At 31.7% G+C, this 15062-nt stretch overlaps 1 protein-coding gene across 1 annotated transcript; it reads left to right on the top strand.

Annotated features, from left to right (window-relative positions):
- The first annotated feature begins 1207 nt into the window (after positions 1 to 1207).
- Positions 1208 to 3531, top strand: LOC124448012. The gene is made up of 2 exons (XM_046999022.1): positions 1208 to 2144; positions 3423 to 3531. Exons 1-2 carry the CDS (start codon positions 1234 to 1236, stop codon positions 3529 to 3531), a joined length of 1020 nt encoding a protein of 339 aa, XP_046854978.1. The 5' UTR covers positions 1208 to 1233.
- Positions 3532 to 15062: the final 11531 nt, after the last annotated feature.

Here is a 15062-nt window from a genome sequence, read left to right as displayed (position 1 = left end):
TTTCCTCTCTTACCAAGACGGCTAGAAGCTCTGTATCTTGTTTTTCTCTAAGTAGCATATAATCGGGATAGCTTACTATCTTAGTTTTTCTGAGCTTATTTACATTTCACGTTAAAGATCCACCAAGCGAAACGCATTGTTTTATTAATGCAAAGTAAAATTTTTTTCACTTACAATTTATTAATTATATAGTTAATCGTTTATCTTAGCTTAAATTTGATTATTTATCTTAAATTGACAAGTCTTAGTAAACAATTCATGGTTTTTAAGAATTTTTGCCACTACAGGTCAATCTTCATAGCTAATGGAAAACACAATTGTGCTATCAAGACAATGTGTCATTTGTTACACATTATTGCAAAACAAGTATATTTCAAATGTCATATGTTGTATATTTAATTTTTGGAATTTCTTGATTATAGTCATCATTGATATATCATGTTGAATTTTTGTACTAATGGAATCAAGAGGAACAAGAAATATGTCTTACATTCAGCAAATAATCAATGTGGTACAAACGGAACTTGCTCAATTTTTCATCAAAGAATGGAACTCTCGTTACAAATCAACACAAGGAGAATGGGATGATACCAAAAATAGTGGTAAAAAATTTTGCACTTTAGAATCGGGTAGAAAGTTGGATAAAAAACTAGAGTTAAAATATCAGGATGGAGACACCAGTAAGTGGGACTGTACGATATTATTTGATGCAATAATTTTTTCAAATTCAATTGGAAAGCATCTTGACAAAAAAACAAAGGATGCTGTTCATGCTTTTCGTTGTGAAAGAAACAAGTACGCACATTGGTATGACAGGGAATGCTCAGATGATGATTTTGATGATATAGTCAATATCATTGAAAAATCATTTCAAGATTTGAAATTTTCTCTCGATGAAATTATTGAAATAAAAAATCATCGAAACTTTTTAAATTCATTCCAAGTTCTTCCTTCAAAACCTAATCATTTTTTCGTTGAACGCACTGAATTTCGTGATAAAATTATAAAGATCTTGAAAAATTAAGGAATGATAACAATGATAAACTGACATATTTTTACATCACTGGTAATCCTGGCTGTGGTAAATCTCAACTTGCAATACAGGTTTGTGAAAAATTATCGTGTGATTGGAAAAATAGAACTTCGTTTGTAATGACCCTCGATGGAAAAAATGAGGAATCTCTTTTAAAAACTTATTGTGAACTTGGATACCGTTTAAACTGTGACAAGTATATGATTAAAAAATTTGAAGACGAAAACTGTTCCATCACAGACAAAGTGAAGAATTTGCGATCGTTAGTATCCACACGATTAAAATTCTGGCAAAATTGGTTGATCATTGTAGACAACGTGGAACTGCTCAGCAAAATTTCTTTGTTACTGCCCCAAGTAGGTGATGCCATGTGGATAAATGGACAAATCGTAGTAACTATCCAGAACACAGATGCCGTACCTCAAGACGATGGGCTTAACAAACATATTGCTATCAGAAGTGGAATGAATGATACGGAATGTTTTCAACTGTTGAAGCATTACACTATTGAACATGCTGATGACCAATTGTTGAATGAAGTATCGCACGCATTGGATCGTCAACCGCTGGCTTTGGCTGCTGCTGGTTATTATGTCAGTCGTGTAAACAAAGCAAACTGCTCATTTACTTGGAGTCAATATTTAAAGAAAATATCTTCAGAGGAAGAAGAAAGCATGGACGCCATTTTTGTTAGATTTAACTCGGTATATCCTAGAAGTATGTTACAAGCTTCACTTTTAGCTGTCAGAGAAAATGCTGAAGAATCCTCAATATTAGCAAATGTTATTAACTTTTTTTCCGTGATATCGTTTGATCCTATACCACGAGACATTATTGTTTTTTATGTTCAAGAAATTGATCCCAAACACTCAAAGGAAGATATATGTCTTTCTTTAAAGCACTGCTCATTGTTCTTGCATTCAGAAAATAATGACATTAGTCTACATCGCATTGTTCACAAAGCAATTACTGTTTATCAATCTGAACAGTTGAATGAGAAACATGAAATTGAAAGTAGCGTTGATGAAATATCAAAAGCACTTTACATGTTTAAAAAGAAAGACGACGAAAGCAAATTGATGCCACATCTTGAAAAAATTGTTCAATTATTAAAGACCAACAAGACAAAAATCAAAATGAATACTTTACAAGTTTTCCAATATTTTGTTGAGAGATTAGAACATTTTGGAAAATACGATCTTGCACTTGAACTATTGGATAAATTTAAATCAGAATAATCTAGTTATGACAAAGCTTGGTATTTTAATATCCTCGGTGTTTTATACTATGAAACTGGGAAATATAGCAAAGCTAAAAATCATCATGAAAAGGCTCTGGAAATTCGAAAACAATCGTTAAGTCCAAATTATGTTGATGTCGCCGCGTCTTTAAACAATCTTGGTAATGTGTATAATGTTACTGGAAACTACGACAAAGCTATAGTGTTTTACGAAAAAGCACTGGAAATTCGAAAACAATCGTTAGGTCCAAATCATGTTGATGTCGCTGCGTCTTTAAACAATCTTGGTACTGTGTATTATAAAACTGGAAACTACGACAAAGCTATAGAGTCTTACGAAAAAGCTCTGGAAATTAAAAAACAATCGTTAGGTCCAAATCATGTTGATGTCGCTAGGTCTTTAAACAATCTTGGTAATGTGTATCGTGTAACTGGAAACTACGACAAAGCTGTAGAGTTTCATGAAAAAGCTCTGGAAATTAAAAAACAATCGTTAGGTCCAAATCATGTTGATGTCGCTACGTCTTTAAACAATCTTGGTAATGTGTATTATGATACTGGAAACTACGACAAAGCTATAGAGTTTTACGAAAAGCTCTGGAATTTCAAAAACAATCGTTAGGTCCAAATCATGTTACTGTTGCTGGTTATTTAAACAATCTTGGTAATGTGTATTCTAATACTGGAAACTACGACAAAGCCATGGAGTTTTACGACAAAGCTCTGGAAATTAAAAAAATCGTTAGGTCCAAATCATGTTGATGTCGCTGCGTTATTAAACAGTCTTGGTGTTGTGTTTTATGAAACTGGAAACTACGACAAAGCTATAGAGTTTTACGAAAAAGCTCTGGAAATTCAAAAACCATCGTTAGGTCCAAATCATGTTGATGTCGCTGCGTCTTTAAACAATCTAGGTATGGTGTTTAAAAAAACTGGAAACTACAACAAAGCTATAGAGTTTCATGAAAAAGCTCTGGAAATTAAAAAACAATCGTTAGGTCCAAATCATGTTGATGTCGCCAGGTCTTTAAACAATCTTGGTAATGTGTATAATGATACTGGAAACTACGACAAAGCTTTAGAGTTTCATGAAAAAGCTCTGGAAATTCAAAAACAATCGTTAGGTCCAAATCATGTTGATGTCACCAGGTCTTTAAACAATGTTGGTAATGTGCTTAAAAGAACTGGAAACTACGACAAAGCTATAGAGTTCCACGAAAAAGCTAGAAAATTTGCAAAAAAAAACGTTAGGAACTAGTCAGGTTGATGTCGCTAAGTCTGTTAAACAATTTAGGTGTAATGTATTATGAAACTTAGGAATATGACAAAGCTGTACAGTTACACATTGGTAGCTACGTGTTTCAAAGAAAATTGTACCTTCCAAATTAGTCAAGCCTATTTTTAACACATAAACCATCGGAGCAAGGCTTCTACCTGCCAAGTCAACTCCCCTCTCCCTGAGAATGTATTTTTGGTATTGAACAAAACGTTTGCAGTTTGTATTTTGTGAGGTAAAGAGAGGCTAAAGATGTAATGGTCCTTGTCTATGTATAGTTTCACTGATATCTAGTCAATAAACTTACTCTACAGGCCAGGAATCATACTAAGTAAAACTTAGAACTGCACATGCCCTGAATCTGACATTTTCCTTTAGACTTTATTTTAGAAGTAAATTTTTTTTATGTTATAACGAAGGAGTAATTTTTATTGTATGATTCACAAACATACTAAAGTATATTGGGATGACAGAATTTTATGATATAAATTTTGTTAAATAAATACTATCCTGTTAGTTTTTCATATTCTTTGATACATTCAGTAATTTTTTAACCAGCTTCGTAAGCCTTGGACCATATTCCAGTTCCTATAATTTCCAAGGTGTACACCTTTCATACATACATACCACCCCACCATGCTGCAGCCAATAGTCCTGTATTGTCACTATCTCCACCATGAAACATAGAACAAGAACACAATTGAAACCAGGAATCTTTTGCCATAATCAAAGCATCTTAATCATTGGTGCATCTTGACCACTGGATCCACCCCAGCCTGCATAACTCACAGATTTATAAAAAGCATCATGTTCAGGTATGTTATATGTCACTGGAAACTTTGGTTCACTGGTTCCATTGGTTAATTCCTGTAGTTCAATATATGACTCCCAACTGTCTTTAAAGTAGCCCCAAGATTTCTTGTTTTCTTCTATATCACGACCAACCTTCTCAATGTATTCCCAAAGTTTGGGTAAAACACTTAAAAGTTCTGCTCCTCATTTTTTTGGAGGTATCTTCTGTATAGCATGGGCTGTAAATAAAGCTGCAGTAACAGCCCCAAGATAACCTATAATAAAAATCACTATCTTTAAAGATTGCTAATTTCATGTCACTTACATTATGATGACCCTATTTACATAATAGCGGCATTTTGATATGGATCATGGATTCAATGGCTGTAGTAGTGAAGATATAAAAGCAAGACAGCATTGGCAATTCAAACAGCTTTTAGGAGACAGAAATTTGGAAATGTGGAAAAGCGATAAAAAGCATGGATCAAAGATATGGTCACTAAAATTGAGCAATGTTAGAAGGATGGAGGCATTTGAGATGTGGTTCTGGAAAATGATGGATTGCATAGACTTATGCAAACCTAAGGTCAACCATCTTTTGTTTTATTTATAAATTGATATTAGATAAAAGGATATGAAACATTCATGGTAATGGCTTTTTCAAGTAAGTAATCGAAGGAAGAGTTGAAGATAAAACATCTAAGAAAAGCAAAAGGATTGAAAAGCTAAATTACTATAAAGGTTTGTCAAAATGAAAAAAAATGCAGATAACAGGAAAACCTAGCAAACTGTATACAAAGAAACACTTGTCGATTGACAGAACACTAGACTTTAGTGACTTGATAATTGATACATGATCTGAAATTGTTGCTTTTTTATGAAAGTTGAATACCTGTGGGGTGATTATGAGTCATCCTTCCACTTTCAACAGCAATTTCAATTAACATTTCAATTTGATCTTCACAAGGAAACATCAAACCTATACACATGGATCTCATAGCTGCACCACATCCGCCACCTCGTTCATTAAATGGTATAATATAACATTTTCCCTCAAGAGGTCGTAACATGAAGCATGCCTTTGTTGTGGTCTACCCTGGAGCTCTTTCCCACATATCCTCAGCACATGTCTTGAGCCTAAGAATTTACATATGACTGTTCAAAAAGTATTTATTCAACAAAAAGCTTTTTTCAAAACCTTTATTATCCAGCGTACGTACACGTTGGGCGGCTATTACCCATGTATATAAAACATCAATTTTCACCATATACTACATTGTATAACTACCAAAAAGTTACATATGACTGTTCAAATAGTATTTATTCAACAAAAAGCTTTTTTCAACACCTTTATTATCCAGCGTACGTACGTTGGGCGGCTATTACCCATGTATATAAAACATCAATTTTCACCATATACTACATTGTATAACTAACGAAAAGTTACATATGACTGTTCAAAAAGTATTTATTCAACAAAAAGCTTTTTTCAACACCTGTATTATCCAGCGTACGTACGTTGGGCGGCTATTACCCATGTATATAAAACATCAATTTTCACCATATACTACACTGTATAACTACGAAAAAGTTACATATGACTGTTCAAAAAGTATTTATTCAACAAAAAGCTTTTTTCAACACCTTTATTATCCAGCGTACGTACGTTTGGCGGCTATTACCCATGTATATAAAACATCAATTTTCACCATATACTACATTGTATAACTACCAAAAAGTTACATATGACTGTTCAAAAAGTATTTATTCAACAAAAAGCTTTCTTCAACACCTTTATTATCCAGCGTACGTACGTTGGGCGGCTATTACCCATGTATATAAAACATCAATTTTCACCATATACTACATTGTATAACTACCAAAAAGTTACATATGACTGCAAAAGACTACGCAAAAGTTTACGCAAAAGACTAGCTCTTTGCATTTTTACACTATAGGTCTTCGCATTTTTACACTTTTTTACGCAAAAGACCTATAGTCTTTGCATTTTTACACTTTTTTACCCAAAAGACTATACTCGTTGCATTTTTACACACTTTTACGCAAAAGACTATAGTCTTTGCATTTTTACACATTTTACGCAAAAGATTATAGCCTTTGCATTTTTACACTTTTTTACGCAAGAAACTATAGTCTTTGTATTTTACACTTTTTTATGCGACAGACTATAGTCTTTGCATTTTTACACTTTTTTATGCAAAAGACTATAGTCTTGTGATTTTATCTCTTTTTACGCAAAGACTATAGTCTTTGCATTGTTACATTCTTTTTACGCAAAAGACTATAGTCTTTAGATTTTTATCTTTTATATAAAAGATCAGTCTTGTGATTTTATTCTTTTTACTTAAAGACTATAGTCTCTTTATTTTTATCTCTTTATGCAAAAGATCTATAGTCTTGAAGATTTTGACTTTTTATTTAAAGACTATAATCTTTGACACACTTTTTTACGCAAAAGACTATAGTCTTTAGATTTTATTGATCTTTTTATGTAAAAGACTATAGTCTTTGTGATTTTTACACTTTTTATGAAAGACTATATCTTATTCATTACACTTTTTAAGCAAAAGACTATAGTCTTTGAGATTTTTACATTTTTACTTAAAGATCTATAGTCTCTTTGAATTGTTTTACACTTTTTTATATGAAAGACTATAGTCTTGTTCTTTTTACATCTTTACGTTAAAAAGACTATAGTCTTTGCATTTTTACATTTCTTTTCGCAAAAGACTATAGTCTTTGAATGTTTACACTTTTTTATGCGAAAGACTATAGTCTTTGCCTTGTTACACTTTTTTACGCAAAAGACTATAGTCTTTGCATTTTTACATTTCTTTACGCAAAAGACTATAGTCTTTGAATGTTTACACTTCTTTATGCAAAAGACTATAGATCTTTGCATTTTTACACTTTTTTACGCAAAAGACTATAGTCTTTTACTTTTTACAATTTTTTACGCAAAAGACTATAGTCTTTGTCTTTTACACTTTTTTACGCAAAAGAGTATAGTCTTTAGATTTTTTACACTTTACTGCAAAAGACTATAGTCTTTGCATTTTACACTTTTTGCAAAAGACTATAGTCTTGAATTTTTACACTTTTTTACGCAAAAAGATAGTCTGAATTTTACACTTTTTACGCAAAAGACTATAGTCTTGCATTTTATTATTCTTTTTACGCAAATGACTATAGTCTTTGCATTTTTACACTTTTTTAAGCAAAAGACTATAGTCTTTGCCTTTTTACAATTTTTTGCGTGAAAGACTATAGTCTTGTGATTTTTATTACGTAAAAGACTATAGTCTTTGATTTTTACATTTACGCAAAGACTAGTCTTTGTGATTTTATTAATTTTACGCAAAAGACTATAGTCTTTGCGTTTTTACACACTTTTACACAAAAGACTATAGTCTTTGTATTTTTACACTTTTTTACACAAAAGATTATAGTCTTTGCATTTTTACACTTTTTACGCAGACTATGATATAGTCTTTTTTATCTCAACCATAGCTTTTAATTAATTTACAAAATCTAAAAGACTAACTTTCATTAAGACTTTACGCAAAAGACAATAGTCTTTGCATTTTATGTTTTTTATGCAAAGACTATAGTCTTGCATTTTATTATCTTTATGCAAAAGACTATAGTCTTTGTGATTTTACACTTTTTATGAAAGACTATAGTCTTGTTTCATTATCTTTTACGCAAAGACTATAGTATTTGCATTTTTACACATTTTTACGCAAAAGCCTATAGTCTTTGCATTTTTACACTTTTATGAAAGACTATAGTCTTGCCTTTGTTACACTTCTTTTACGCAAAGACTTAGTCTCTTGTGATTTTACATTTCTTTACGCAAAAGACTATAGTCTTGAATTGTTTACACTTTTATTTAAAAGACTATAGCCTTTGCATTTTTATTCTTTTTACGCAAAAGACTATAGTCTTTACTTTTTATTAATTTATTTTAAAAGACTATAGTCTTTTCATTTTTACACTTTTTTATGCAAAAGACTATAGTTTTGACAGAAATACACTTTTTTTACGCAAAAGACAATAGTCTCTTTGCATTTTACACTTTTATGCAAAGACTATAGTCTTTGATTTTACACTTTTTATGCAAAGACTATAGTCTTGCATTTTTATTAATTTTTTATGCAAAAGACTATAGTCTTTGTTACACTTTTTTTACGCAAAGACTATAGTCTTTGCATTTTTTTTACATTTCTTACAAAAGACTATAGTCTTTGAATGTTTACACTTTATAAAGACTATAGCTTTGCATTTTATGACTTTTACGCAAAAGACTATAGTCTTTGCATTTTTACACTTTTTTACGCAAAAAACTATAGTCTTTGCATTTTTACACTTTTTTACGCAAAAGACTTTAGTCTTTGGCAAGGAAGTTTGTGAAAATGCATGGACTATAGCCTTTGGCATGAAAATTTTAAAAATGCATGAAATATAGTCTTTGGCATGAAAATTTGTGAAAATGCATGGACTATAGTGTCTTTGTCATGAAATTTTGAGAAAATTCATGTTCTATAGTCTTTGGCAGGAAAGTTTGTGAAAATGCATGGACTATAGTCTTTGGCATGAAAATTTGTTAAAATCCATGGACTATAGTCTTTGGCATGGAAAATTGTGAAAATGCATGGACTATAGTCTTTGTCATGAAAATTTGTGAAAATGCATGGAGTATAGTCTTTGTCATGAAAAAATTGTGGAAATTTATCGACTATAGTCTTTGTCATGAAATTTTGCGAAAATTCATGGACTATAGTCTTTGGCAAGGAAGTTTGTGAAAATGCATGGACTATAGTCTTTGGCATGAAAATTTTAAAAATGCATGGTCTATAGTCTTTGTCACGAAAATTTGTGAAAATGCATGGAGTATAGTCTTTGTCATGAAAATTGTGAAATTTATCGACTATAGTCTGGCAAGGAAGTTTGAAAAATGCATGAAATATAGTCTTTGGCATGAAAATTTTAAAAATGCATGGTCTATAGTCTTTGTCACGAAAATTTGTGAAAATGCATGGAGTATAGTCTTTGTCATGAAAAATTGTGAAAATTTATCGACTATAGTCTTTGGCAAGGAAGTTTGTGAAAATGCTTGAAATATAGTCTTTGCATGAAAATTTTAAAATGCATGAAATATAGTCTTTGTATAAAATTTGTGAAAATCCATGACTATAGTCTCTTTAACATGAAAATTTGTGAAAATGCATGGACTATAGTCTTTTGATGAAAATGTGTGTGAAAAATGAACTATAATCTTTGGCATGAAATGTGTGAAAATCATGATCTATAGTCTTTGGTATGAAAATTCCAAAAATCATGAACTATAATCTTTGGAATGAAAATTTGTAAAAATTATGGATCATAGTCTTGTCATGAAAATGTGAAAATCATGATCTATAGTCTTTGGCATGAAAGTGTGTAAAATCATGAACTATAGTCTTTGGCCTGAAATTGTTTGAAAATCATGAACTGTAGTCCTTGGCATGAAAATGTGGAAAATTATGAACTATAGTCTTTGGCATGAATATACGTAAACTATAGTCTTTAGCATGAAAATGTGTGGAAATGCATGAACTATAGTCTATGTCTTTGGCATGAATATCAGTGATCATAGTCTTTGTCATGAATATATCTGAAAATTCACGATCTATAGTCTTTGCATGAATATATCTGAATATCAGTGGATCTATAGTCTTTGGCATGAATATTCATGGCCTATTGTCTCTTTGGCATGAAATGTGTGAAAATTCATGAACTATATATAGTCTCTTTTGCATAAATATGCGTGAAAATTCATGAATTATAGCCTTGGAATAAAATGTAGTGTTCATTAACTTTGAAATTTTTTCATGAAAAAATTGTGAAATGTATGAATGTTAAAATTTGTGAAAATGGGGTGAATTATAGTTTTGTAAGAAAAATGTAAAATTTTGAAAAATCATGAATTATAATCTTTGTATGAAAAAAGTTAAATTTTGTGAAAATACGTGAATTGTATAAAATAACTGTTGTAAGAATCTGTAGTTGGAAAGTGAAGAAGTACTCACAAATAATGTTAACAAAATCACAATTTTCCGTCGATGGGAATAAATTTAGTCCCACAACGCTCTTAAATGCTAATGTCCCTTCACGCTAAATGCATATTCAACTTCTTATTGTATCGTATGCTTTACAAACACGATTTTTTCAATTAAACATAGCAGAATTCGCAGCACATTTCTTGTGAAAACGTTTCTTGAAACTGGTAGCTTACAAAAAACACACAATCAGTTCAGACAAAGATTTCCAAAACGACAAACTTTGGCATTCAGTATTATCTGGTTGACTGGTACAACGTGCAAAATTTAAGCAAAATGAAACAAGCCTAAATCGTAACAAAATTGTGTAAATTTTATTAAAAAACGAATTTCTTAAATTTTGATTCATACTATAGTTCAGGCATTTTCATGCAAAAAGAGTGTAAGATTAAAAGCACTAAATCTATTTCCATCATTATTATAAAATAACTAACACTCTACAAAGACTAAATAAAATCACTAAAAGACTAACATCATCACTAGCACTAACAACAGTATACCAACACTAAAACAAGCACCAAGACCAACACTCTTTTAAGACTAACACTAGCACCAAGACAAACACTAAGAATAAGACTATATCAATAATTCATCGCATCAAATTCAACACGACTAGTATTATAACACTATGCAAGATTAATGCTAACACTAACACTAGCAAAACCAAAATCTAACTATTTAATAACTCTACTCTTTATTTGATAGCCTTATTGCTAACCAAAACAGTGACAACACCTATCCAATATAAAGTGCGCCCTATTCAAAATGTTCAAGACATAACGCAGACAGTGTTGCTAATCACATCAAGGTTTGGTTTTAAAGGTTGTCAATCACAATTGTAATCTAATACTGTAATTTGCTATTCAATTAAGTAGTATTTTTAAAAACAGTCTCAAATTAGCAGAGTTTAAAATTTCCCAAATCTGTTTGACGCACCAAAGCAAACCAGTCAATTTTGTTGACAACTATAACAATATCAATATGAAAGACCTTATGAGACAAAGCTATCAGCTTTGTACGTACAGAATTGCTGAATTTAATAAGAAATCAATAAAGAATGACTTTCATAATATCCTGACATTAGGTAATTTATATTGTCTGATGATATTTGATATATTTTTCATTGCTATGTTGAAACATGAAAATTTGCAGTTCACATTGATACTTAGAACGAACACTAACACCACGACACCAAAGAAACGCGACAAAGGTGAAGACAAGAATTTGCAGGAGATATTTCTTGTGGAGTCACTTACATGAAAGTATACATTGATATACACAAGTCCAAACCAACATTTACGTCACATGTAGTACATTACAACCTAGAAGATAGATGAAGCTCTAAACCTGGAATGTATCTATTTAAAGGTGGACTTTGAAATAAGTCGAGTCATTAATACAATTCTGTAGATTCTTTTAAAACCAAAAATTTAATGAAGCATACCTGGATATTTATATGTCATATTTACAAAAATATATATAGATTGTAATTCACTTCATATACTTAAAGCCATATCCGAGATACTTTCAGCATATTTATAAAGAAAGAAATTCATGAGACATTTGCAAAGAATACAAATTTTCCCACTTGTTAAAAAACTTCTTCTGAGCAAACGATTGTCAAAATATTAGTGTTCCAAGCGGATCTCGCGTATTTTCAAGAAAATTACATCTTTAAAATAAAATTATTTCATATATTACACTAGTGTACATATTGAGATGTTTAGCTATTTGACATAGCAAAGAATAAAATATTATTTATTTCCATAAAACCAATCAATCTCTTGTATTTATAAAATGGAAATTGCTAATTGTTATATATAATAATAACAGTGTATTGGGAATCGAACCCAAAGACTAAATTGTACCGCAGTTTTAAAGATACCCAAACATTGTTTTGGCTATTGAACATATTTTGGAATATTTTATAGTTCCAAAGTTTGATATTTTGTGGAATTTTGAAGCTCAAAGTTAGTAAGTTATTGCATGAGCGCAATAGGAAAAAAAACAATTCAAGATCTTTATCGTTCAATTGCACTTCACAATTTAACGTCACAAACAATAAAACAAATTACCAGTTTTTTTATACTACTGGTTCAACATTAGAATGTTTAAATGTCCAACTTTGAGCTCCTAAATACACGCAAATAAACTTTCACATTAACATTATGTGTTAAGTAAATAAACATGCAAGATAATTCAACCAAAATCACTCAAACTGTTATAAAAGTACAAATTGCTTAGACATGACTCTGATTGTTTAAACGAAAGTGAAGGCAGCCGTAAATTTATTTGATAGAAGACCTTAGGTCGTCCATCTAAACATTCATAACTTTCAAAAAATATTTCTTTGGTTTCCATGGTTGTACATGATAAGTAGTACAAGTTTAGTCCCACAAAGGTCACTGTTTTTGAAGACTTAACCGAAATAAAAATCCCTAATGGAAAACCTGAACGGTATTAACCAAAACCGAACACAAAGGCAGACGAAGTTGAGAATACTGAACAGGAAAACCACCAGGATTTTGAAGTTCCGCGCCCTGGGGACCCTAATATAAGTTAAAGTTCACATACCTTTGAAACGATGCAAATAGCCAAAAATAGAAAACCGTCAACTTTTTTAAAACACGCTTAGTCCAAAAAATTTTTGGTCTCTTTTGAAGATATACACCAGTTTTAGAAGTAATTCGCCATTTTTACGTAAATGTATATATCGCCATTTTTACGGTAACGCTGGTTTACGTAAACATTCGTCACCAGATTATTGAACGACAATTCCTCTTTGCACGAGAAAATGTGTATTTTGGTGAAATTGTAATGTTTTTTCTAACTAATCCATAACCAAAACAGTCGCACCTAGCGCCACCTAAGCGTCCCTATTTTGCACCGTTAATTTAATTCAGTGCTTTGCGCGCCCGGTGCCACTAACGCTTAAAACTGAAGAAAGTGCTGGCTGTATGACATGGATTAGATTATAGTACTTCAAGATAGGTTTTGTACAGTCAGACGAAATTCAATGTTCCTTTATTAAATATAATTTATTTTCAAAAGAAAATTTAACATTAAGCACTTGAAGAAGCACACGTTAAGTTTGGTTTTTTTAACCAAACAATCCGCAGCGCTTCATTTAAATTATGTTTTAGTTGGACAATATCACATAGTTCACTTTTATAGAAACGCAAATGGCGAACATGGAAACTTTCGTGTAACTTTTTAAGTAATATGTGATAAACGTCTACGGTTTGTCTCATAGTAACCATTAGAAATAACAAAACAATACACTTTACTAAAACCGTGTTTCTTCAGATTATTATGAAGGCATACCGCATACTTAGACCTGGTGTACTAATTTACTTTGTGCTATTTACGCTGTGGCTTGCAGCATTGAAATTTAGGAATAAAGTTTTCTTTAACAGAAAACAACATACCTTTAAACATTTACAGAAATTGCACGCCGCCCTAAACTGTAAATGTCTTAACAAATTAAATACTTTTAAGTATCTATTTGTCGATTTAATAATGAGGACAAGATTGAAAGTTTTCCAAACATTTAAATTCACTTAATTCTCTTTGATAGTGAGGTTCATCCTTGAAAGGTACAAACCCCACGTTCGTTACCTGAGCGTAGCAACTACCCGCCGCAACTACAGCGCATGCCTAAGCTATCTAAACTTCCTACCTGCGCATGACACCGGAATTCCGCCCTGAAAAGGAATGCCCCTTGAAGGAGGTAACCCATCATGCCCTTAACTTACTTAACCTAGTGCATGTTGCACCTACGGGCGATCTCCAACCGGGGTGGGTTGAACTACTCATGCATTATAGGGGATCCATCCAGGAGTGCCTTAAATAGTCAATGTAGAAAGCCGTTCATGAAATTGGCCAACTACAACGACTGCATGCTCTTACCGTACTAGGAGAGAGCATTTTTCTTTCCACCAAAACCACGATCTTCCCTTGGTCTTCATAGGTCTTGCTCTGCCAGATCCAGTCTTCAAAGGTCTCTTTTACAGATGCTATTTGCATCCTCTACTAAGGTACCATTTGTTCCACTAACCCAAGTTGAAGTTGCTCTCCTTTGGCCAAACTTCACTTGTTTCCGATTCTGCTATATGGTACTGTCTATCCTTCTTCGAGGCAACAGCCGCTGCGATCATGCGTAGCTCCTTAAAGCAGTATATTCTACAGAGGTTTTTCGAAGGTAAAATATATAGAACAAACACAATTATGTCAGTCACTGACTTTAACAGTTGATACAATTCATCGCTACTAATATAAAATTTTAATATAATTAAAGCAGCACCAAAAACACAATTGGATTATTTCAACCGAAAGAAAAATTTTATTACCTCTAATCAAGACTATTTTGAAAAATGATGTAAATTTCTTTAAATATATTTATTTGCATTCCTGCATTAAAAATTACAGTGGAATATATATAACACCAGGATTTGTTGTGGCTATTGCCCAAATTATATTAGAGATTTGACCTGTTAACAGGCCTAACTAAATAAAAGGTTTATTATTATTACACTTACGGTTTTCGACGAATCCTGGCAGTTCGACGACAGACTACGATGAATGACGAATCTTGCCAAT

The sequence above is a fragment of the Xenia sp. Carnegie-2017 genome, unplaced genomic scaffold, assembly GCF_021976095.1.
Source record: "Xenia sp. Carnegie-2017 unplaced genomic scaffold, XeniaSp_v1 HiC_scaffold_23, whole genome shotgun sequence".
NCBI lineage: Eukaryota > Metazoa > Cnidaria > Anthozoa > Malacalcyonacea > Xeniidae > Xenia > Xenia sp. Carnegie-2017.
Note: the sequence above shows the minus strand (reverse complement) of the source record. Positions and strands in the feature narration are given on the sequence as shown.

Excerpts from the sequence above, each read along its gene's own strand:
- LOC124448012 (XM_046999022.1), top strand. The coding sequence starts at position 1,234 with ATGATTAAAAAATTTGAAGACGAAAACTGTTCCATCACAGACAAAGTG. Across the intron at positions 2,145-3,422 it reads GAAAAAATTGTTCAATTATT|GTCTTTAAACAATGTTGGTA; the intron begins AAAGACCAACAA and ends TGATGTCACCAG.